General features: G+C 37.1%; 2 protein-coding genes across 16 annotated transcripts in view; both read left to right on the top strand.

Annotated features, from left to right (window-relative positions):
* CLASP2 (cytoplasmic linker associated protein 2) overlaps nucleotides 1-23,452 on the top strand; it is a 279,413-nt gene that overhangs the window by 239,439 nt on the left and 16,522 nt on the right. For all 15 annotated transcript variants that reach the window (XM_037846856.1, XM_037846829.1, XM_037846847.1 and 12 more), the window contains 3 exons: nucleotides 6,546-6,739; nucleotides 7,251-7,379; nucleotides 9,593-9,799. In XM_037846856.1, coding sequence (XP_037702784.1) covers nucleotides 6,546-6,739; nucleotides 7,251-7,379; nucleotides 9,593-9,799 — 530 coding nt within the window. The remainder of the gene's footprint in view (nucleotides 1-6,545; nucleotides 6,740-7,250; nucleotides 7,380-9,592; nucleotides 9,800-23,452) is intronic.
* Nucleotides 4,042-5,554, top strand: LOC119542271 (elongation factor 1-alpha 1-like). Its single transcript, XM_037846876.1, has one exon. The coding sequence runs from the start codon at nucleotides 4,101-4,103 to the stop codon at nucleotides 5,487-5,489; it is 1,389 nt and encodes a 462-aa protein (XP_037702804.1). The 5' UTR covers nucleotides 4,042-4,100; the 3' UTR covers nucleotides 5,490-5,554.

The following is a 23,452-nucleotide window of genomic DNA, read 5'->3' as shown; positions in this document are numbered from 1 at the left end:
AAAAAACATTTTTAACTGAAATGCTCACACAGTATATAGAGAATTTGCTTCTTGGCAAATCTTAAAGTTTTTCAATATGTCTATCAACATCTAAAACAGGGTTGGAGAAATTTTTTCTCTAAAGTTCCAGGTAATAAATATTCTAGACTTTGTGAGTCTAAATCTCTGTTGCAACTGCTCAACCGCCTTTGTAGCACAGAAGTAACCATAGACAGTGCTTAAATGACAGAGCATGTCAGTCTTGCAGTAAAATTTAATTACCAAAAAAACAGGCAGTGGGCTGGATTTGACTTTCGGACCATGGTTTGCTGAATCTTGGTCTAGAAGAAAAAATGGTAGAAAATAAACATTATGCAAATAATCATTAGTACAGCATAAGCTTTTTAATTCAAGCAAGGATTTTAGAATATGCTTGACTTTTCTTCCTTATTAGGTTCTTTTCTGTTCTTTAATTTTAGCTAATTATCCAAAGTTTTTATTAACTCTTGTCCAGCCTTTAAGGTTAGCAATGCAATTTTGATACAGTGTTTTTATCTTTAGTTTCACAATGCTCATCCCGTAACACTCTACCTCTTTACCTGTTATTTTACCCTCTTCTCTCACTTTTAATTATGAAATCACCCACTAAGGATCATTTGTTTTTCATTTGTTAAAGAAAGACATCTTTGGAAACTATAAACTGGAAAGAGTATTTTCTTTTTTTAATTGTAGCGGTTGTAGGTTTACAGTAAAATCATGTAGGAAGTTGTTCTAGTTTGCTAATGCTGCAGAATGCAAAACACCAGAGATGGATTGGCTTTTATAAAAAGGGGGTTTATTTGGCTACACAGTTACAGTCTTAAGGCCATAAAGTGTCCAAGGTAACACATCAGTAATCAGGTACCTTCACTGGAGGATGGCCTATGGCGTCCAGAAAACCTCTGTTAGCTGGGAAGGCATGTGGCTGGCATCTGCTCCAAAGTTCTGGTTTCAAAATGGCTTTCTCCCAGGACATTCCTCTCTAGCAAGCTTGCTCCTCTTCAAAACATCACTCACAGCTGCACTGAGTTCCTTTGAGTCAGCACGTTTATATGGCTCCACTGATCAAGGCCCACCCTGAATGGGTGGGGCCACGCCTCCATGGAAATATCCCATCAGTTATCATCTACAGTTGGGTGGGGTGCATCTCCATGCAAACAACCTAATCCAAACGTTCCAACTTAATCCCCACTATTATGTCTGCCCCACAAGATTGCATCAAAGGATATGGCTTTTTCTGGGGGACATAATACATTCAAACCGGCACAGAAGTACAGAGTTCTCATATACCTCCCCACACACATACAATTTTCCCTATTATTAGCACTTTGCATTAGTGTGGTACCTTTGTTACTTTTGATGAAACAATATTAGTATTAAATTATAATATTAACTATGGTCCATAGTTTGCATTAGGGTTCACTGTTTGTGTTGTACAGTCCTATGATTTTTTAAAAGTTATTCTGGTAACATAGAAACAGCCTAAAATTTCCCCCTTTTAACCACATTCAAATATATAATTCAGTGGAGGATAGGGTATTTTTTAAAGAATGTTATTTCATCACTGCATAATGCTTGATTGACTTTTAAAATGTAAGGCAGCCATTTTATTTTGAGTAAACGTTCTCTGACCATGGATAAGCCCTCAGTTAAACCACAATCATAATTGCTCCAATCTTCATATGGCTATTTAGTTTTCATTTATTTTCTATTTTCATTTTGAATTTTGAAAGTAGGAAAAAGACCTTGTTTGACATTATTTTATTGTGAATATTACTAACATTATCCTTTTTTAAAAATGTATTGCCCTCCAGTGCTGTTTTGATTTTCCTTTCTTTTTTCCCACTATGCAAAATTTGTCCTCTCACTTTGGTTTTAAAATCTAAAACTTTTGGCAGAACTGATAATTATTTGATCCTTTATGTCAAAATTTCTGCAAAGGTAAACTGCTTTAAAATTCTGAGACTTATTAAATATGTCCGTTAGCCAGATGTTTTTATCATCGTTATAGACAGATACCACCCATTAGTAATACATTTATCAAGTCCAAAAAAAGGCTAATGTCCACATCTAATCATGACCTTTGTAAAATTTACAGGGGACTTATAATATTTTTTATATTTTAGTATTAAAATTTAATATTAATTTAATATTTTAATATTTAAAATACAGTATTTTATAGCACTGTAACAAAAATATTATCATAATTGTAATTACACCAATATTTGTCAGAAGAGCATAGGGAAAATTAATATAATTGAGTTTCCTGTATCTCAAGCCCTTACCATGACCCAGGAGATGGGTGCTATTTTTCCATCTTACTGATAAGAAAACTGAGCTTCAGCAATAATGAATAATTTACCTCAGTCACACAGGCAGTAGGAGGCACAGGTTTGCTGAGACTCTATGGTCTGTATCCTTTTCACGTGACCTCAATGCCTCTATGTGTTAGAAGAGGAAATATAGTTAATTAGACTTTGTCTTGATTAATTCAGCACCTTAGGTCTATCTCATTTGTATGCTATAACCAATTCAGTTTTTAAAAAATAATTTATGTGCTTTCTTTTGCAGAAATTATTTTTATGGCAGTCATCTATCCAGACCGTCATATGTCTAGTCATTTCAGTTATCCCCTCAGAGCAATTACGAAGCCTACATTCATGGAAAATAGAACTAAGTTCCTTTGAAAAGCCTTTTCTTGTGACTTCCCTTTATTCAGCTGAAATAAGATACACTCCTATCAGAACAATTCTCTATCATTGGTGAAAGTCTGGCTAACATAATTTCCCAGGAGTGGTTTTTGTGAAATTTGTAGAAATGCATTTATCTTGCTATAGTAGTTCTTGTTAAACCAGCAATATTGGTCTATATAAATGAAATATTAGCAGACAATTTCTATTCTCCAAGTCAAAGTCTTATCTTTGAACTTAGATTTCTTCTTTTTCATGGTTTTGCTCTGCATTTTGCAGAGGTTCTTCTCCTTGTTCTTCAGAACCCTAATTTGCTTCTCCTCAGTGATCATTCTTTTACAAGTTGCCTCAAATTTTTTAATTTTGTAATTACATTTTGTGCTTTGTGTTCGAGAGTGTGTTTGGGAACCAGAGGTTCTTAGTGCTCTAATTGTAGTTCTGTGAAAGTTATTACAAACTTCCTTTTTAATAATCAGTGAATATTGTCTTTACATTTGGTTGCATTTCCTTTCCTTATCTTCTGTTAGTTTTACTTCAACCAGCTAGTTGTTCATTGTGATTTCCTTTCCCACCTGACTCCCTTAAGTGAAATATAATTTTTCTTTCCCATCTTGTAGTTTTGGGTTCCCTCAGATTTATAACATCAGGCCATTGATGTCTCTAGGGCAGTGGCTAACCAGCTTGCAGGGTGAGCACAGAGTAGCTTCTGTTCTTATGGGCCAGTAGTGAACCATCTGGCAAACCACAATTTCCAGATTCAGTTTTGGGAAGAGTGTTTTTTTCCTTTATCCTTTCCTTTTGTAGGCAACAGTCCTCTCCCAAATGCCAGGTCCACAAAACTTCCCTGGTCTACTGTAATCAGCGTGAATGTGCAGCCCTTTTCATGAAAAGGCCAGCATACTCCTGCCAGTGGATTCACAGAGCATACAGCTTCATGGTATCTTCTCTCTGTATAGGAGACTTGGGAGAGGCAGTGGTGCCAGGTGAACCCTGCAGTCTCAGGCAGCATATGCTTTGGTTGTTTTATTCCCAGGAAAGAGTTAGAATGGAAATGATTCTATGACACAAAACTCAAGTCACTGCCTGCCTAGATCCCTCAAGGCCTGAATTTGTCATGTATTTGATCAAAAGAATTTAGGAAGAACTGTGGTATTTTATCATGTTCCTTAGTGTGAGCTTTTAGATTTAACTGCTGTTCCTGCAAAGATGATTCAAAGTAGTATCCAGTGGTATCCAGTGACTCATTGCAATATAATAAGTATTCTTTAACACTCATAAAATTTATGAGTTCATAATTATACTTTAAAAAAGAAAGCAGCTTTTTTTTTTCCGCAACGGGTTTGCCGCCAGAACACAGGTGTCGTGAAAACCATCCCTGATTCTTAAGCCAAAATGGGAAAGGAAAAGACTCATATCAACATTGTCGTTATTGGACACGTAGATTCGGGCAAATCCACCACTACTGGCCACCTGATCTACAAATGTGGTGGAATCGACAAAAGAACCATCGAAAAATTTGAGAAGGAGGCTGCTGAGATGGGAAAGGGGTCCTTCAAATATGCCTGGGTCTTGGATAAACTGAAAGCTGAACGTGAGCGTGGTATTACCATTGATATCTCCCTGTGGAAATTTGAGACCAGCAAGTACTATGTGACCATCATTGATGCCCCAGGGCACAGAGACTTTATTAAAAACATGATTACAGGCACATCTCAGGCTGACTGTGCTGTCCTGATTGTTGCTGCTGGTGTTGGTGAATTTGAAGCTGGTATCTCCAAGAATGGGCAGACCCGTGAGCATGCTCTTCTGGCTTACACACTGGGTGTGAAACAACTAATTGTTGGTGTTAACAAAATGGATTCTACTGAGCCACCCTACAGCCAGAAGAGATACGAGGAAATCGTTAAGGAAGTCAGCACCTACATTAAGAAAATTGGCTACAACCCCGACACAGTAGCATTTGTGCCAATTTCTGGTTGGAATGGTGACAACATGCTGGAGCCAAGTGCTAACATGCCTTGGTTCAAGGGATGGAAAGTCACCCGTAAGGATGGCAATGCCAGTGGAACCACACTGCTTGAAGCTTTGGATTGCATCCTGCCACCCACTCGTCCAACTGACAAACCCTTGCGTCTGCCTCTTCAGGATGTCTACAAAATTGGTGGTATTGGTACTGTCCCTGTGGGCCGAGTGGAGACTGGTGTTCTCAAACCGGGCATGGTGGTCACCTTTGCTCCAGTCAACGTTACAACTGAAGTCAAGTCTGTTGAGATGCACCATGAAGCTTTGAGTGAAGCTCTTCCCGGGGACAACGTGGGCTTCAATGTCAAGAACGTGTCTGTAAAAGATGTTCGTCGTGGCAATGTGGCTGGTGACAGCAAAAACGATCCACCGATGGAAGCAGCTGGTTTTACTGCTCAGGTGATTATTCTGAACCATCCAGGCCAAATCAGTGCTGGCTATGCACCTGTGCTGGATTCTCACACAGCTCACATTGCTTGCAAGTTTGCTGAGCTGAAGGAGAAGATTGATCGTCGTTCTGGTAAGAAGCTGGAAGATGGCCCCAAATTTCTGAAATCTGGTGATGCTGCCATCGTTGATATGGTTCCTGGCAAGCCCATGTGTGTTGAGAGCTTCTCTGATTATCCTCCTCTGGGTCGTTTTGCTGTTCGGGATATGAGACAGACAGTTGCTGTGGGTGTCATCAAGGCTGTGGACAAGAAGGCTGCTGGAGCTGGCAAGGTCACCAAGTCTGCCCAGAAAGCTCAGAAGGCTAAATGAATATTACCTATAACACCTGCCACCCCAGTTTTAATCAGTGGTGGAAGAACAGTCTCAGAACTGTTTGTCTCAATTGGCCATTTAAGTTTAATAGTAAAAGACTGGTTAATGATAACAATGCATCGTAAAACTTTCAGAAGGAAAGGAATGTTTTGTGGACCATTTGTTTTTGTGTGGCAGTTTTAAGTTATTAGTTTTTAAAATCAGTACTTTTTAAATGGAAACAATGACCAAAAATCTGTCACAGAATTTTGAGACCCATTAAAACAAAGTTTAATGAGAAAAAAAAAAAAAAAAAAAAAGAAAGCAAAAACAAATTGAAACTCCTTGGTAACCATTGGGCCTAACTCTTGACTCTGAAATTTAAAAGTAATTTATTCTTCCTTTTCTATTAAACTGTATTTTAGGGCAATCAAATATCTCTAGTTATTAGTAGCTCTAAAGTTATTCTCTATAAAAGAATTTAGCCCATGGAAGGAATAGTATAATTAGAAAAATCATCATTTTTAACTTCTTATAAAACAGTTGTCTCAGCAACAATGAGAGGAAGAAACCATTAGTTATAAAGTTGATGGGAATTTTACAGTGGTAGGATTAGGCTGTCACTCTTTAAATCAAATAATCAGTGTTAGCATCACTAAAAGTAGGGTACCCCAGAAATTGTGAGCCTCCTGGCATGACACTGTAGAGATGCATACTGAAGTAGGTAGTGATGAAATAACATATTTGGGATTTATCAGAAATATTTCAGAAAAGGAGGGGACTGATACGAAGTAAGAATGGTAAAATCTTGATAATTGTTACATTTTGGTGATGGGCATGTGGGAGTTCATTATACTATTCTTTCTTATATATATTTTTCATTATAAAAAGTTTTGAAAATATACCATTGGTGTTTTGGGGGATGACAAAATTTGAAAGTATTATTTGATGTCTTTTTTCTCTTTTTTTACAACCAACATTATGCCTATTTCATAATGTTATAAAGTCATCATCCCAATGCTTGTGAGTGTTGACCTATAAAGTTACAGAATTAATTTCTTGTCCCTGTAACAGATCTTTCCCTAGACCATTCTGACCTGGTTGCAGAGTTGTTGAAGGAGCTATCTAACCATAATGAACGGGTAGAAGAAAGAAAGATCGCCCTCTACGAGCTCATGAAACTGACACAGGAAGAATCTTTTAGTGTTTGGGATGAACACTTCAAAACAATATTGCTTTTATTGCTTGAAACCCTTGGGGATAAAGAGGTAAATGGCAGAAAATATAAACAATAGCCTGTCTCCCCATCACTTTTGGATTACCTATCACTTCCTTTTAATCAGGTGCTGCACAGATTTGGAAATTGGGAAATGAGTCTGTTCTACTGTTTCCTTCTATATGAAAGTTTGACTGAAAAAGTACTTTTTCTTTTAAACCTAATTGTAGCAATGAAATAGTAGTTCAACAATTTTGAATAGTTCACACCAGGAAAAATAAAATGTTGCAGACTGAATTCTCAAAGGAGAATATAGTTACTTGTTTTGCATATTTAAGTTCAGAAATAAAACTTCCTTTTTTACTAGATACGGTTCTTGATTTCTTACGTATATAAAAAGTGTAATATTAGTGTTCAGTTGGAGATGTGAAAACTGTTATTAATATGCCATATTCTTATGCAGTTTTCTATGGTTTTCTCCCAGTATTAAGACCCATCAGTTAAAGATATTGAAAATTTAAAAGATGTCTACAACCCATTAACATTAAAATGTCTTTCCCTAGCCTACAATCAGGGCTTTGGCTTTAAAAGTTTTAAGAGAAATCTTGAGGCACCAACCAGCAAGATTTAAAAACTATGCAGAACTAACTGTCATGAAAACATTGGAAGCACATAAAGATCCTCATAAGGAGGTAAGTTACCTAACAGTTAAATTATTATTTTGCTCTCACTGCTACTGGTACTATCGCATGAAATATGTAAACAGTGCTTGAAAAGTACTCGTATCATTTTCTTAATGAACACTTACCTCCATATTCCAGGTAATAAGTGATTGAAATACCAGCATGTATTCTTTTGCATTAAATGAATTATGGTCATATCATGGCCTTTCACCTTAAGTGAGCCAACTCTAGAAATATTCTGTCTGATTGCATTTTCTCCCTCTCATTTCACTTTTAGTTCTTTACCTAGAGCTTACCAACCTTATCTTCACTTTCCATTTAGTGATGAGAATTAAATTTTTTTAAATAACTAATGAAGAAATAAATCATTGTTACTCTAAAGTGATAAATTGCTTCTAGGAGCTATATATCTGTTACAAATGTATTCAATAATGTAATGAGAAGAGTTTTCATGAAAGAGTCCTATAAAGCTATCTCATTACTTTAAAGATATGGTATCTTCCCTCTTCCCTAATGACATTGATTAATTAGATAACCATAAGGATTTTTATTAAAATCTCAGAAGTAATTACAGAAGGAAATTTCAAGTAGGGACTGCATTTCTCAAGAGAAAGCACCAGATCAATAGCGTCACGTGTCTCTGTAGAACCAAGACGTAAGAAAGAGACCAGTCAAAAAAAGAAAAGGTAAAATAGCTGTGATATGGATCAAATCAAAATGTAAGCAAAAACTATACTCTTAGAAGAAAACATAGGTGTAAATCTTTGTTACATTGGATTAGGCAGTGATTTCTTAGATATAACACCAGAAATACAAGCAGCCAATGAAAAACAACAACGAAATTGGACATCATCTAATTTAAAACTTTCATGCTTTAAGGGACACTATCAAGAAAATGAAAAGACAACCCACAGAATGGAAGGAAATTTTGCAAATCATACAATTGATAAGAGATTAGTATCCAGAATGTATAAAGAATTCTTAAAGCTCAACAGTAAGATAGCCCAATTAGAAACTTGGCAAAGGATCTGAATAGATGCTTCTCCAAAGAAGATATACAAATGGCCAATAAGCACATGAAAAGATGTTCAGCATCATTAGTTACTAGGGAAGTGCAGATCAAAACCACAGTGAGATACTACTTCATACCCACTAGGATGACTAAAGTAGAAAATAGACAGGTGTAGATAAGAATATGGAAAATTGAAACCCTCACAGTAATTTGCTTCATCAGGGATTTGATTGTGAATCTTATAGGAGAGTAAGTGATAATTTTTAAATATATCTGGATTTTCACACATCAGCTGGTATTTAATCGTGGTACATCTGTAGCATCTTACTGTGAAAGTTTAAAAACAGTAACTAATATTTGTTCTTTAGTTTTCCACTTCATAACCTAAATAAATCCTGTAGCAACTCTATTTTGACAAGAGACAATTGACATCCTCGTGGTGTTGCTGTTTAAATTAGCCCTGGGTGTTCTGACTTCCTATGTATTTTCCATTGTGCCTTTCTAAGCACCTCTCACAGATTGAGGTCATAAGTGAGACATTCCTAATGCGGCATCAAAAGCAAAAATGTTTGCGTTTTTAACACCATCTTTACATGAAAGGTTCTAGTGAGATGACAGGTAAACGTTTCTTCTCTTCTTTTGCAAAACCTGTGTCTTATCCTCCCCAACCCAAATACAGAAGGAAAGAAAATTATTACGAACAGAAGGGAGGATAGTATGTCAACTTTTGATAATACTTAACACATTAATGAGAAGAATTTCATTTTTTTTTAATTGATGTGATAAAAAGGGCACAAGCAGTCCTGGAGTTGAAGGTTCTAATAATGACCAGGACCTCAGCTTACCTGAACCATGGAACTCCGTTCACATTCTGGTCCATATAAATAGAGCCTCCATCCCCCAGCACAACTGGAACACAATTTGACCTCGAAATTATTGTAGGCAGCAGTAACTTTTTTTTTCTTTTTAAAAGTTTTAACATACCCAAAAGAAGGAAGAATAGTTGAATCATGTACAACAGTTATTGACATTTTGCCAGTTCTGTTTATCTGCATCCCTACTTTTTATGTTTGTGTATTTACTGAAGTATTCTCAAAGAAAATCCCAGATATCAAGTTACAGTAAATATTTCATGAAGTATGTACTTTCAGGGACACAGTATAACACATGGAAAAAATGCTTTCTGGCTTCAATTTCATGTTTGTTCTAGGTGGTAAGATCAGCTGAGGAAGCTGCATCAGTATTGGCCACTTCAATTAGTCCAGAGCAGTGCATCAAAGTGCTTTGTCCTATCATCCAAACTGCAGATTACCCAATCAATCTGGCTGCAATCAAAATGCAAACAAAAGTGATAGAGAGAGTGTCCAAGGAAACCCTTAACATGCTTTTACCGGAAATTATGCCGGGCCTAATACAGGTAAGCAACAAAGCTCAGGCCTAATACAGGTAAGCAACAAAGCTTGGAGAAATAAGCTGTGATACATTTAAGATTCATTTATTTTAGGCACTTTCCAGGCTGCTCTAGTGGTGTAATCAAACCTTCCAAAAACAATCTGCAATGTTTAAGGCAAAATCTTTCCATCACTAGCTTTTGATTAGAGGTAAATAAAGTATCTGAATAATGCCTCTTTACTCCGAAGGTAAATAAAATTAACCTTAATATTAACTAGGGGAGCAGGAATATCTGTTATTTTAATTTACTTTGCTCTTTATCAATTTTATAATTTCTGGAAAACATTATGGAAAGAGAGGTGAAATAGATTACAGTATCATTATGGTCAATATCTTGATGTCTTTGATGTTATATTCATTAAAGCTGTATTGAGAATGTAGACCTGAGCCTACCTTTTAATAGTAAAAGAGTTAGTAATAATATAAATTGAAAGTTGGTAACTTCTTGCTGGGGACAATTTTAATATTTTATCAATGCTTTTAGAATAAAGACCAAACTCCCCAACCTGTTCTAAACTTTTACTAACTTCTTTCCCAGGCCTCACCCATCACATACATGCTCTCAGAACATTTATTGAGTAGTTTCTATACACTAGACTGCTATGCATGGGGATGGCAAAGGTAACCATGACTCCATATGTGCCTTTAAGGGCTGACACTTCAGAAGGGGAAAATGGAAAGGTGACTGATTAAAATGTGTCGATATGTGACGGAGAGGAGTCATCAAAGATGTCATTGATGTTTCTTGACTTGAGAGACTAGTTAGATGGTGATCCCATTCACTATAGCACATAAGAAAAGCTGAGGTGGATGTCAGATGACCACAAGTAGGTCACACTGAATTCCCAATGTCCCTAAACTTCCATCAGTCTGAATTCACCCATAATCCCACCATTTGGGTATATGTCCTCCTATTTCTCTTTTTTTCCCCTCTTTTTCATTTTTTTTTTTTTTGACTAAAATAAAACAAAAAATGTTGAAAAGTACAGAGAATAATATGATAATTATCCATTTATTTGCCACCTTCAGATTATTTTATAGAAGTTAAAACATTATAGGTAAAATTAAAGTTTGGGTTTCTCTTCCTTACTCCTTAGAAACAACCTCTGTTATGATTTGTCCTGGAAATACATTTATGTATAAGCAATAGATAACATTGTTTTGAAATATGTTCATGATAGAAAAGAAATCATAATGTAAAAAAAGAAACTTGCTTTTTTTTTTAACTCAGCATTATGTTTTTAATTACTATCCATGTGGATATAGCTCTTTATCAATCAATTTCATTCAGGGTTATTCATGATGGTTATTAATTATATCTTATCAGTCCAACATCCTCTATTGTTAAATATTTGTATTGTTCAGGGTTTTTTTTTGTATTGACATAAATTTTGCAATGAACTTTGTTTTTTTTTTTTTTTAATCATCATTTTATTGAGATATATTCACATACGACGCAGTCATACAAAACAAATCGTACTTTCGATTGTTTACATTACCATTACATAGTTGTACATTCATCACCTAAATCAATCCCTGACACCTTCATTAGCACACACACAAAAATAACAAGAATAATAATTAGAGTGAAAAAGAGCAATTGAAGTAAAAAAGAACACTGGGTACCTTTGTCTGTTTGTTTCCTTCCCCTATTTTTCTACTCATCCATCCATAAACTAGACAAAGTGGAGTGTGGTCCTTATGGCTTTCCCAATCCCATTGTCACCCCTCATAAGCTACATTTTTATACAACTGTCTTCGAGATTCATGGGTTCTGGGTTGTAGTTTGATAGTTTCAGGTATCCACCACCAGCTACCCCAATTCTTTAGAACCTAAAAAGGGTTGTCTAAAGTGTGCGTAAGAGTGCCCACCAGAGTGACCTCTCGGCTCCTTTTGGAATCTCTCTGCCACTGAAGCTTATTTCATTTCCTTTCACATCCCCCTTTTGGTCAAGAAGATGTTCTCTGTCCCATGATGCCGGGTCTACATTCCTCCCCGGGAGTCATATTCCACGTTGCCAGGGAGATTCACTCCCCTGGGTGTCTGATCCCACGTAGGGGGGAGGGCAGTGATTTCACCTTTCAAGTTGGCTTAGCCAGAGAGAGAGGGCCACATCTGAGCAACAAAGAGGAACTCAGGAGGAGACTCTTAGGCACAAATATAGGGAGGCCTAGCCTCTCCTTTGCAGCAACCGTCTTCCCAAGGGTAAAACTTATGGTAGAGGGCTCAACCCATCAAACCACCAGTCCCCTATGTCTGTGGTCATGTTAGCAACCATGGAGGTGGGGTAGGCGAATACCCCTGCATTCTCCACAGGCTCCTCAAGGGGGCACTACATCTTTTTTTTTTCCTTGTTTTTCTTTCTTTTTTTTTCTCTTTTTTTTTTAACTTTCCCTTCTTTTTTAAATCAACTGTATGAAAAAAAAAGTTAAAAAGAAAACAAACATACAATAAAAGAACATTTCAAAGAGACCATAACAAGGGAGTAAGAAAAAGACAACTAACCTAAGATAACTGCTTAACTTCCAACATGTTCCTACTTTACCCCAAGAAAGTTACATAATATAGCAACATTTCTGTGAACTTGTTCCTACTATATCCATCAGAAATTTACAGACCATAGTCATTTCTGGGCATCCCCAGAACGTTAAATAGCTTATCTGTTCTTCTTGGATTATTGTTCCCCCTTCCTTAATTGCTCTCTACTGCTAGTTCCCCTACATTCTACATTATAAACCATTTGTTTTACATTTTTCAAAGTTCACATTAGTGGTAGCATATAATATTTCTCTTTTTGTGCCTGGCTTATTTCGCTCAGCATTATGTCTTCAAGGTTCATCCATGTTGTCATATGTTTCACAAGATCGTTCCTTCTTACTGCCGTGTAGTATTCCATCGTGTGTATATACCACATTTTATTTATCCACTCATCTGTTGAAGGACATTTGGGTTGTTTCCATCTCTTGGCAATTGTGAATAATGCTGCTATGAACATTGGCGTGCAGATGTTCGTGTCACTGCTTTCCGATCTTCCGGGTATAGACCGAGAAGTGCAATCGCTGGATCGAATGGTAGCTCTATATCTAGTTTTCTAAGGAACTGCCAGACTGACTTCCAGAGTGGCTGAACCATTATACAGTCCCACCAACAATGAATAAGAGTTCCAATTTCTCCACATCCCCTCCAGCATTTGTAGTTTCCTGTTTGTTTAATGGCAGCCATTCTAACCGGTATTAGATGGTATCTCATTGTGGTTTTAATTTGCATCTCTCTAATAGCTAGTGAAGCTGAACATTTTTTCATGTGTTTCTTGGCCATTTGTATTTCCTCTTCAGAGAACTGTCTTTTCATATCTTTTGCCCATTTTATAATTGGGCTGTCTGTACTATTGTCATTGAGTTGTAGGATTTCTTTATATATGCAAGATATCAGTCTTTTGTCACATACGTGGTTTCCAAAAATTTTTTCCCATTGAGTTGGCTGCCTCTTTACCTTTTTGAGAAATTCCTTTGAGGTGCAGAAACTTCTAAGCTTGAGGAGTTCCCATTTATCTATTTTCTCTTTTGTTGCTTGTGCTTTGGGTGTAAAGTCTAGGAAGTGGCCGCCTAATACAAGGTCTTGAAGATGTTTTCCTACATTATCTTCTAGGAGTTTTATGGTACTTTCTTTTATATTGAGATCTTTGGTCCATTTTGAGTTAATTTTTGTGTAGGGGGTGAGGTAGGGGTCCTCTTTCATTCTTTTGGATATGGATATCCAACTCTCCCAGACCCATTTGTTGAAAAGACCATTATGGCTCAGTTCAGTGACTTTGGGGGCCTTATCAAAGATCAGTCGGCCATAGATCTGAGGGTCTATCTCTGAATTCTCAATTCGATTCCATTGATCTATATGTCTATCTTTGTGCCAGTACCATGCTGTTTTGGCAACTGTGGCTTTATAATAAGCTTCAAAGTCAGGAAGTGTAAGTCCTCTCACTTCGTTTTTCTTTTTTAGAGTGTCTTTAGCAATTCGAGCATCTTCCCTTTCCAAATAAATTTGATAACTAGCTTTTCCAAGTCTGCAAAGTAGGTTGTTGGAATTTTGATTGGGATTGCATTGAATCTGTAGATGAGTTTGGGTAGAATTGACATCTTAATGACATTTAGCCTTCCTATCCATGAACATGGAATATTTTTCCATCTTTTAAGGTCCCCTTCTATTTCTTTTAGTAGAGTTATGTAGTTTTCTTTGTATAGGTCTTTTACATCTTTGGTTAAGTTGATTCCTAGGTACTTGATTTTTTTAGTTGCTATTGAAAATGGTATCTTTTTCTTGAGTGTCTCTTCAGTTTGTTCATTTCTAGCATATAGAAACATTACTGACTTATGTGCATTAATCTTGTATCCCGCTACTTTGCTAAATTTGTTTATTAGCTCTAGTAGCTGTATCGTCGATTTCTCAGGGATTTCTAGATATAAGATCATATCATCTGCAAACAATGACAGTTTTACTTCTTCTTTTCCAATTTGGATGCCTTTTATTTCTTTGTCTTGCCGGATTGCCCTGGCTAGCACTTCCAGCACAATGTTGAATAACAGTGGTGACAGCGGGCATCCTTGTCTTGTTCCTGATCTTAGAGGGAAGGCTTTCAGTCTCTCACCATTGAGTACTATGCTGGCTGTGGGTTTTTCATATATGCTCTTTATCATGTTGAGGAAGTTTCCTTCAATTCCTACCTTTTGAAGTGTTTTTATCAAAAACGGATGTTGGATTTTGTCAAATGCTTTTTCAGCATCTATTGAGATGATCAATTGATTTTTCCCTTTCGAGTTTTTAATGTGTTGTAATACATTGATTGATTTTCTTATGTTGAACCATCCTTGCATGCCTGGAATGAACCCCACTTGGTCATGGTGTATGATTTTTTTAATGTGTATTTGGATTTGATTTGCAAGTATTTTGTTGAGGATTTTTGCATCTATATTCATTAGGGAGATTGGCTGGTAGTTTTCATTTTTTGTAGCATCTTTGCCTGGTTTTGGTATTAGATTGATGTTAGCTTCATAAAATGAGTTAGGTAGTGTTCCATTTTCTTCAATGTTTTGAAAGAGTTTGAGTAAGATTGGTGTCAGTTCTTTCTGGAAAGTTTGGTAGAATTCCCCTGTGAAGCCATCTGGCCCTGGGCATTTATTTGTGGGAAGATTTTTGATGACTGATTGGATCTCTTTGCTTGTGATGGGTTGGTTGAGGTCTTCTATTTCTTCTCTGGTCAGTCTAGGTTGTTCATATGTTTCCAGGAAATTGTCCATTTCTTCTACATTGTCCAGTTTGTTGCCATACAGTTGTTCATAATATCCTCTTATAATTTTTTTAATTTCTTCAGGATCTGCAGTTATGTCACCTTTTTCATTCATTATTTTGTTTATATGGGTCTTCTCTCTTTTTGATTTTGTCAGTCTAGCTAGGGGCTTGTCAATATTGTTGATCTTCTCAAAGAACCAGCTTTTGGTGATATTTATCCTCTCTATTGTTTTTTTGTTCTCTATGTCATTTCTTTCTGCTTTAATCCTTGTTATTTCTTTTCTTCTACTTGGTTTAGGATTGGTTTGCTGTTCATTTTCTAGCTTCTTCAGTTGATCCATTAGTTCTTTGATTTTGGCTCTTTCTTCCTTTTTAATATATGCGTTTAGTGCTATAAATTTCCCCCTTAGCACTGCTTTTGCTGCATCCCATAGGTTTTGGTATGTTGTGTTCTCATTTTCGTTCGTCTCTATATATTTAGCGATTTCTCTTGCTTTTTCTTCTTTAACCCACTGATTGTTTAGGAGTGTGTTGTTTAACCTCCAGGTATTTATGAATTTTCTAAGTCTCTGATGGTTATTGACTTCTAATTGTATTCCATTGTGGTCAGAGAATGTGCTTTGAATAATTTCAATCTTTTTAAATTTATTGAGGCTTGTTTTATGTCCCAGCATATGATCTATTCTGGAGAAAGTTCCGTGAGCACTAGAAAAGTATGTGTATCCTGGTGATTTGGGATGTAATGTCCTGTATATGTCTGTTAAATCTAATTCAGTTATCAGATTGTTTAGGTTTTCAATTTCCTTATTGGTCTTCTGTCTGGTTGATCTATCTATAGGAGAGAGTGATGTGTTGAAGTCTCCCACAATTATTGTGGAAACATCAATTGCTTCCTTTAGTTTTGCCAGTGTTTCTCTCATGTATTTTGTGGCACCTTGATTGGGTGCGTAGACATTTACGATTGTTATTTCTTCTTGCTGAATTGCCCCTTTTATTAGTATGTAGTGGCCTTCTTTGTCTCTCAGAACATCCCTGCATTTGAAGTCTGTTTTATCTGAGATTAATCTTGCTACACCTGCTTTCTTTTGGCTGTAGCTTGCATGAAATATTTTTTTCCATCCTTTCACTTTCAGTTTCTTTGTGTCCCTGTGTCTAAGATGAGTCTCTTGTATGCAACATATTGATGGTTCATTTTTTTTGATCCATTCTGCGAATCTATATCTTTTAATTGGGGAGTTTAATCCATTTACATTCAACGTTATAACCGTGAAGGCATTTCTTGAATCGGCCATCTTATCCTTTGGTTTATGTTTGCCATATTTTCCCCCTCTCTCTATTAATATCCTTTATTGTACCCATACCGAATCTCTTTAGTACTGAACCTTTCTCCAAGTCTCTGTGTCCTGTCTTTGTTTCTCTGTCTGTAGGGCTCCCTTTAGTATCTCCAGTAGGGCAGGTCTCTTGTTAGCAAATTCTCTCAGCATTTGTTTGTCTGTGAAAAATTTAAGCTCTCCCTCGAATTTGAAGGAGAGCTTTGCTGGATAAAGTATTCTTGGCTGGAAATTTTTCTCACTCAGAATTTTAAATATATCGTGCCACTGCCTTCTCACCTCCATGGTGGCTGCTGAGTAGTCACTACTTAGTCTTATGCTGTTTCCTTTGTATGTGGTGAATTGCTTTTCTCTTGCTGCTTTCAGAACTTGCTCCTTCTCTTCTGTGTTTGACAGTGTGATCAGTATATGTCTCGGAGTGGGTTTATTTGGATTTATTCTATTTGGAGTTCGCTGAGCATTTATGATCTGTGTATTTATGTTGTTTAGAAGATTTGGGAAGTTTTCCCCAACAATTTCTTTGAATACTCTTCCTAGACCTTTACCCTTTTCTTCCCCTTCTGGGACACCAATGAGTCTTATATTTGGACGTTTCATATCATCTATCATATCCCTGAGGTCCATTTCGATTTTTTCAATTTTTTCCCCATTCTTTCTTTTATGCTTTCATTTTCCATTCTGTCATCTTCCAGGTCACTGATTCGTTGTTCACCTTCCCCTAGTCTTGTACTATGAGTGTCCAGAATCTTTTTAATTTGGTCTACAGTTTCTTTAATTTCCATAAGATCATCCATTTTTTTATTTAGTCTTGCAATGTCTTCTTTATGCTCTTCTAGAGTCTTCTTGATTTCCTTTATATCCCGTACTATGGTCTCATTGTTCATCTTTAGTTCTTTGAGTAGCTGCTCTAGGTGCTGTGTCTCTTCTGGTCTTTTGATTTGGGTGCTTGGGCTTGGGTTATCCATATCGTCTGGTTTTTTCATATGCTTTATAATTTTCTGTTGTTTTTGGCCTCGTGGCATTTGCTGAACTTGATAGGGTTCCTTTAGGGTTTGTAGACCTATTGAAGTCCTTATCTCTAATTTGTCAGATCTACAGCTTCGTGGAGTACACTTTCTCTAACTAACCAGCAGTTGGCGTCCACGAGCCACCTGTCCTCCACAAGCCAGTTCTCCCCTGCTTAGCCTTTTTGGTGAGTGGGGGAGTGAGTCTTGTGGGGCCCAATTGGTGTACCAAGCTTGCGTGTGTAGTTGGTGTTGCCTGCCCTGTATGTGGGGCATGTTTCTGGGCAGTCGGGGAGGGGGGTGGCCCTAACAATCAAATCTCCCTGGTGATCCTAGAGTTTTAAAGCTGCTGCAATAGTCTAATCCTTCAGTTCAGTCCTGCCACAGTTTGTCTCTGCCACTGATCCACAAGTCCTTGGCATTGGCGTATGGCTCCTGAGACTTGCAAGTGGGCCCCTCTTCCAGGCTGTGCACCCCGGGTCCTCTGTTGAGGGATGACTGTGCTATGTCACAGGTGAGTGCCGTCCCCCCAGGGCAGTTCTGGGCTGCTGGGCTGTGTAGGGAGGCTCCCAGTCTGCTGAAATGATGGCTGAATGGGGCTTTGTTAATTCACACTGCTCCACCTTCCCAACTCTGGGACACCCAGCTGAGGGTGCAGGGAAGGCTAATGTCCACACCCAGTTTTGTGGTGTGTGCCTGTTATTTGAAGCACTTCCGTCACACTGGGTTGTCTGGGGCAGCTCTGGGCTATGGGGCTGGCGATGGGCAGGAGTGTTTCCTGTCCACCAGGATGGTGGCTGTGAGCGGACACCCCCCTTTTCTTGGGAAGTTGTGGTGTTTAGTGAATTTTCTCAGCCACTGGATTATTGCCTTTTGTCTCAGAGCTCTCTTAGTTCTGCTCTTGACTTGACGTGCCCAAATTGAAAGTCTTTGAAGCTTTCTGTATTGGGCTTCTTAGAGTAATTGTTTTAGAAAAAGAAAAAAGGATTAAAAAAAAAAAAAAAGGCCCTCCTCAAAGATCTAATGGGTTATTGAAATGCTAATAGACAAAGCAACCAGGGCCATTAAGGAAAGGTCCACAGGGCAGAGAGATCAGCTTTTCTTTGGGATTTGCATATGCGCCTCACGGCCTGAGCTCCGCCCTTCCCCTTTCTGTGTTCACCAGAACTCCAAAAATCCTCTGCTTTTATTTTGGAGTTTTTCGTGTTGTTTTTTTTTTTTTCTATGCCTGTCTCCTCTCTGCTGGGCTGGCTGCTCTCAGATTCTCTGGTGTCTGGTCTCTGTCTATCTATGTTTGGAGTTTGGATCAGGAGAATGAGTTTCCGATAAGGGCTGCCACTGCAGTTCTCCCTTCTCCTTCCCGGAGCTGACAGCCCCTCCTCCCACGGGACTGAGCCTGGCAGGGAGGGGCGCGGGTCCCCTGGCCGCAAAAACTTACAGATTTCGCTGATCTCAGCAGTTCGACATTTTCATGAGTGTTGTATGAAGTATGCCCAAAGACAGATTGCTCTGTGGTGTCCAGTCCACGCAGTTCCTGGCTTTCTACCTACTTTCCTGGAGGAGTAACTAAAATATACAGCTCACCAGTCTGCCATCTTGCCCCGCCTCTTGAACTTTGTTTTGATTTTCTAAATATGACAAAATACAATATACCAAAAATGTATTGGCTTTTAACAATGGGGATTTATTAGCTTACAAGTTTACTATTCTAAACCCATGAAAATGTCCAGATTAAGACATCAATAGAACGATACCTGCTCTGAAGAAAATCTGCTGGCTATCTGGACTCCTCTGTCACATGGCTAGGCACATGGTGATGTCTGTTTGTCCTTCTCCCGGGTCTTGTTGCTTCAGCTTCTGACTTCTCTGTCTGTGGCTTTTTTCTCTAAACTTCTCTGGAGTTTTTTGTAGCTTCTCTTAATTTCATCTCTTTTAGCTTCTCTGGGGCTTTTTCTGTAAGCTTCTCTTAATTTCATCTCTTAGCTTCTGTATGTGTTTTATCCTCTTATAAAGGACCCCAGTAAGTGAATTAAGCCTCACTTTGAATGGGATGGGTCATATCTTAATTGAAATAACCTAATCAAAAAGTCCCACCTACAACAGGTCTATACCACCAGGAATGGGTTAAAAGAACATGACCTTTTCTGGAGTACATAACAACTTCAAACCACCACAAACTTCCTTATAATACCTTCCTATACACATATGTATATTTCTAAAAGCAGAATTTCCCAGTGTCATCAGATTTCTCTCCATAGTGATTGTACCAATTTATACTCCTAGATGTAATGTTTTTTCTATGTACACAAACCCATCCATGCAAACATTTTATCAAAACTGGAGTCATATTTTGTAATATGTTTTGCTTAAGTTAACCATATATTGTGAATATTTCCCTATCCAATAAATAATATTCTACAATATAATTTTAATGTCCAATAGTAGTACTTAGCAACTTTATATTAGTCATTCCTTTGTGCATCTATTTTATTAAGTTTGTGACTCTGTTCTAAGCATAATATGACTCACTAAATTTAAAGTCCTGGAAGATAAGATCCAAATCTCTTTCTTCTTTGTTTGTGTTTTGGTACTAAGAAAAAAATTACACATAAAATGAATACTGAATAAATATTTGCTGAATGAATGACTGAGAATCTGAGGACAGCAAAGGACTGTTGAAGCGCTAAGTTCTTTTAAATTTCCTATTTCCTCAGATGTGAGCTTTAGTGCAGAATCTTAGAGGAAAAACGATTGTTTGAAAAAGGCATCTTAGCTTTCAGAAGAGCACACACACACACAAAAGAAAAGCTCATGAACTCTGTAACAAATATAAATATTAGGGTATTTTTTTAAATTATTAATCAAACTGTTAAAATACAGGGTACAAGAGCATTAAGCTAAGGGCATTGAGAGGCAAGAACACAGTGAGCATATAGTTTTTTAATTCTCCCATATCCTCTCACCAAAAAATTCTCTCATTGAGCAACTAGGATAGCATACAAAAAAAACATGGAAATCAAACCTCCACCACTGGCAAGTTCCCCTATGGATCTCTGTGAGTAGAAGAGTTTGGAGGAAAACAAAAATTACTTTTAAGAACCTTGGAGCCACAGAATCACACAACTGCTTGCCCCTAAAGAAGGGGTCCCATTCAGAATGAGGGCTCAGTACACATATCTGAGAAAAACATTACAGGTGAATGCAGAGGGACTGCAGGAAGGTCAGACCATTCTGTACTGGCCTAGATTCTCAAAGCTATTAGAAATACCCAGCTGAAGTCCCCTTACAGAAGGAGCTTCTCAAAATACAGTCTAAACTGAACATCACCAAACATCATAGGGGATACTGTTGGAGGGGCTTAATTTTTTAATACCTTCAGGTAACAAGAAGAGGGAGCCCTGCTTTCATTTCTCACCTTTACTCCCTGCACAAAAAACTACTCTTAAAATAGAGAAAAATCTGTATCACTTAAACATGATTGGCAGAAAATGTTTAAAGAATCATTGGTTATGGTCAAGCCAAAGATATTACCTTTCTTTCTGCCGTCCCTCAGAAAAAAAGAAGAAGAAGGTAATGGCCTAGAGGGTACCCACAGATAAAGAAAGTACACCAGAAAAAATGTGGCCATAAAGCAGATGAAAAGTATAACCCCCATTTTTAAAAATGAGATAAAATTTTTCAGAAAACAATAGAAGCTATGAAAAAGCATAAATTAGAATAGCTCATAAATGAGGTTATTAGGCAATGGGTAGATTTGAAAAGAGTGCAGTCAGAGCCTAAGAAAAAATTTTTACTGTACATCTCTAATGGGTGAAGGAAACCACAAATAAAATCTTGAACTTCATTCAGTATACGTATAATTAGGAAAAATATTGATAATATTATTTTGGAATAGCAGTAGCATTGGTACCTACATATGTACATGGCAGGATAAAGCAAATAATTATTTTGGTGTCATTAAAAGCAGAAATTTTCAGCAAAAGAGATACAAACATAAAAATCAAAGAAATAAATCTTATAATCTTATTTCCTGTCTTAAAATTTTTTTTCTTAGTCACATCCACTGAATCAGTATCAACACAGTAACTGTGAGTATCCCTAGCACCCAGATCGTGGTCTCCAGATACTGTGTTTTTCACTAAAAGGATTTAGATTTAGGTGTCTGGGAAATGACTGACTCCAAGCATGGAGCAAGAAATGCACAAAATGAGTTTGGGAAATCTTGTGTCTGAAAGCAAGGGAACTATTTGAGTATCGAAAACAATAATGCTATAATGGATTACAATACATCTAATTAAATGAAATTCATGAATTCCTAGTGATTCTTTAAAAATTCATTGGCTCCATAACTGTACCATAGGTGAGTATCCTCGTTATTAGGAAATATACTTGGCAGTATAAAGTGTTCATGGAGTATGAAGTATACAACCCACACTCACGTGTTGAGAAAATGGATCAATAAATAGATAGATGGTTTGATGGATACATTAGATAAAATGACATGGCAATTGTGGCAAAATGTTCAAGTTGGTGTATCACTATAAAATGTTTATCAATGTTTACTAAAACTATTAGGTGAAAAGTTTTTGGGTAACAATGTAACAGATGATTAGGCTACAATACCTGAACCCGTTGATCAATCTTAACATTTATTAAAAGTAAGACAGACCCTGGATGGGATCTGAGGATGGAAGACAGGAGGCTCAAAGGGACACAGTTGAGACATAAGGAAAAAAAAAATAGGAAATATAGAATGTAAGCTTTTTATCAATGTTGAATCTCTTGTACTTCTTAGCTCCGTTTAATGGGATTGCATAAAAGAATGCTCTTGTTCATGGGAATTGTATATGTGAATTATAGTGTTTGTTCAAGGATGTATGCAGCTTGCTCTCAGATGTTCAGAAGACAGAGCAATAGATGATGGATGATAGATAGGGAGGGAAAGAAAGTGGTGTGACAGCATGTTAAAGTTGGTGGATTGGGGTATCAGGGGAGGGGGGTCAGGGTATGCTGGAGTTCTGTGTATGGGGTTTGTATTGTTTTTGCATCTGTTCCTATAACTTTGAATTTATTTCAAAATAAAATTTAAAAAAAAAGTAAGACAACAAAACATTATGTATCCATTAATGAGGTGGAATAGAAAGTATACACCATGACCTAAACAAAGTTTTCTTTCCAAAAACAGTTGAACCCAAATCTAATCAAGCCTCTAGATTTAACTGTCAGTTTGAAGGAAATTCAAAGCATAGAGAAATTGCACCATGAGGATGCACTCAGTCAATACCAGAATATGAGGAATTCTATAGGAAAAATACCAAATTCTTTCACTTTTCAGTAAGTGGCATGAGTAAAGGGGGAAAAGGAATTAACAACTGTTAGAGATTTTTAAAAGTCTTAGAGAAATATGAATGTGAAAACAAACTAAACTGAAAGACTTACATTCCCAATTATAAAACTTATTACAAAGCTGCAGTAATCAAGACAGTGTGGTACTGATATAAGGATAGACATATAGATCAATGGAATAGAATTGAGAATCCAGAAATAACCTTCACATTTACCACAATTGATTTTCAAAGGGTGAAAAGTCAATTCAGTGAGGAAAGAACAATATTTTCAACAAATAATGCTAGGATAATAGAATATCCACATACAGAACAATGACGTTAGACCCCTACCTAATACTGTATACAAAAACTAACTTAAGAAGTGACATCACAAAAAATGGTGGAGTAGGAAGCTCCTAGTATTGATTCCTCCACTGAACAATTATGAAGCTGGTGAAAACTAATAGAATCAACATTTTTTAAACCCTGGAATCTAATCAAAAACTTAGAGCAACCAGGAAAGTGCTTAATTAAGAAAGACACTTTTTTGTAAGAAAGCATTATAACATTTGTGTTTACTTGTCAACCATCCCCCATTGCCTAGCTCAGTGATGGCATGGGACTGCAGCTTCCTTCCTGTGCTCTTTGTTGGTGCCATAGAATAAGTACATT

Source organism: Choloepus didactylus, chromosome 1 (genome assembly GCF_015220235.1).
Source record: "Choloepus didactylus isolate mChoDid1 chromosome 1, mChoDid1.pri, whole genome shotgun sequence".
Lineage (NCBI taxonomy): Eukaryota > Metazoa > Chordata > Mammalia > Pilosa > Megalonychidae > Choloepus > Choloepus didactylus.
This window is presented reverse-complemented; position numbering and strand designations above follow the sequence as displayed.